Raw genomic sequence first — 2,163 nt, forward strand, 5'->3', positions numbered from 1 at the left:
AGAGAGAGAGAGAGAGAAAGAGAGAGAGAGAGAGCAGACAGACAGACAGACAGACAGACAGAAACAGAGAGACAGAGAGAGACATAGTGACAGAGAGACAGAGAAACTAAGACAGTCAAGCAAAAGTCCTGAATCAGCTGGCAGTCCACTCAAATCCACGGGGCAAAACAAGAAAGAAAAGGAAAGAGGGGAAAGGAGTTACGAGAGAGAGGTACAGAAGGGAGAGGGAGGGATAAAGAAGAGATGGAAGCAGAAAAGAAAGAGTGGAGAAAAGGCAGTGAGGGTATAAGAGAGAGAGGAGCAGAGAAGAGAGGAGGAGGGGAGGAAGAGAGAAGAGAGGGAGTAAGAGAGAGATGGAAAGGGAGGAAGAGAGAAGAGAGGAGGAGGATAGAGGAGGAGGAGGAGGAGGAGGAGGAGGAGAGGCAGAAGTAACAAGTTCCGAGTTCCAGGCCAGACAAAGAGGAGATAGCACACAGCAGTCAGCAGACAACACAGCCACCAGCCTCTGTAGCACACGCCGTGTCAGACGACACAGCCACCCGCCTCTGTAGCACACACCGTGTCAGACGACACAGCCACCCGCCTCTGTGGCCTGTCAGAATGGCTCTGTAGCACACGCTGTGTCAGAACACACAGCCAGCAGCAACCTCTGTAGCACACACTGGTCAGAAGACGTCTAGGTAGAACGCAGCGTGTCAGACGACACAGCCACCAGCCTCTGTAGAACACACAGTGGTTACAACACACAGCCAACAGCAACCTCTGTAGCACACACTGGTCAGAAGATGTCTCTGTAGAACACAGCGTGTCAGACGACACAGCCACCAGCCTCTGTAGCACACAGCATGTCAGTCAGATGACACATCCACCAGCCTCTGTAGCACACAGCGTGTCAGAACAAAAGGCCAGCAGCAGCCTCTGTAGCACACAGCAGTCCTAGGACGGCTCACACTTCCCCAAGTTCACATCGTCCACCACTACTGGCCTCCCCTCCCTCAGTCTCAGTCAACACACTGCCCAGCACAACTGATTCAGGTCACACACACACCCACACATGAGCACACACACACACCCTCACAGAAAAGACTAGTAACCTAGTAATCCACCCCTCACCCTCCTCAGATCCCTCTCCCCCTCCTCCCTCCCACCCCAGCCCTCCCCCACAAGCTGTCAGAGAGGACATCATCCTCCATCCAAGTCCAGCCCTCCTCCACATCACCACGGAATGATAACAACAACGCTCGTCTCGTCTCGTCTCGTCGCATCTCGACTGCAATGACTTCATCGAAGCCCCGAGGCTCCAACACCCATGGGGGGCTGGACAACAGGTCCCTCTGACCTTGACCCGACGCATCACAGAAAGTTTGCGGCACCTGCCCGGGTCGACAAAATGCCAAGTCAGTCAGGCATCAGGACAGAAAAAGTCTCGCCGGACCCAGGACACACACATACACATGCGCACACAAACACACACGCACACACCCAGCGCACGACACGCCTAGCCCAGCCCAGCCCAGCCAAGCCATGCACACGTGTCCGATGCACGTGTAGTGTGTATGTATTCGTACACGTGTGCGTGTGCACGTACGCACGCACGCGACAGACAGTCCCCGCTGTCATCGGCATCCCACCGTTCATTCACCGGTCGTCCCACCATCACCGCCTCCGTCGTCAATCGCTAGCACCATCCCGCCCCGCGGGTCTCAGTCCACGTCGATAATCTTCTTCTTCTCCTTCTGCTTGAAGCTCCCGCCGCGTGGCTTGGAGCCCGCCAGAGTGGCCGAACTGTGGCGCGTGCGACCTCCGTTGGCCCCGGCCTTGTCTAGCGAGTCTTTATCCGTTGGCGAGTGCACGGAGCCCACGCTCAGATTCGACATGGAGCTCGACAAGTTCAGGTTGCTGCAGATGCCCAGACTGCTCGGGTACGGGTTCAGAATGTCAAGGTCGTCCCCCGGCAGACACGACTCGACCATCATGGCTTTCTCCAGGCAGTTGACGAAGAGCTCCGCCGTGTCCGAACTGCCCGTCGACTTGGAGAAGGTTCCGGCAAACCTCCACAGCCCGCCAAAGCCAATACCTGGTGGGGGGAGTGACAGAACGTGGGGGGGTGAGCCATGGGTAAAAGTTCAAAGACATAAAAAAACCTGAAGAGGTTGGGGGGGA

General features: G+C 56.1%; 1 protein-coding gene across 1 annotated transcript in view; it reads right to left on the reverse strand.

The window, feature by feature from the left end:
• Positions 1 to 10: 10 nt before the first annotated feature.
• The window catches only part of LOC106012112 (neurofibromin), a gene marked incomplete in the record, with an annotated part of 8,041 nt that continues 5,888 nt past the window's right edge, over positions 11 to 2,163 (reverse strand). The window contains 1 exon segment of the mRNA XM_013083928.2: positions 11 to 2,077. Coding sequence (XP_012939382.1) covers positions 1,704 to 2,077 — 374 coding nt within the window.

Source organism: Aplysia californica, unplaced genomic scaffold (genome assembly GCF_000002075.1).
Source record: "Aplysia californica isolate F4 #8 unplaced genomic scaffold, AplCal3.0 scaffold00262, whole genome shotgun sequence".
Taxonomy (NCBI): domain Eukaryota; kingdom Metazoa; phylum Mollusca; class Gastropoda; order Aplysiida; family Aplysiidae; genus Aplysia; species Aplysia californica.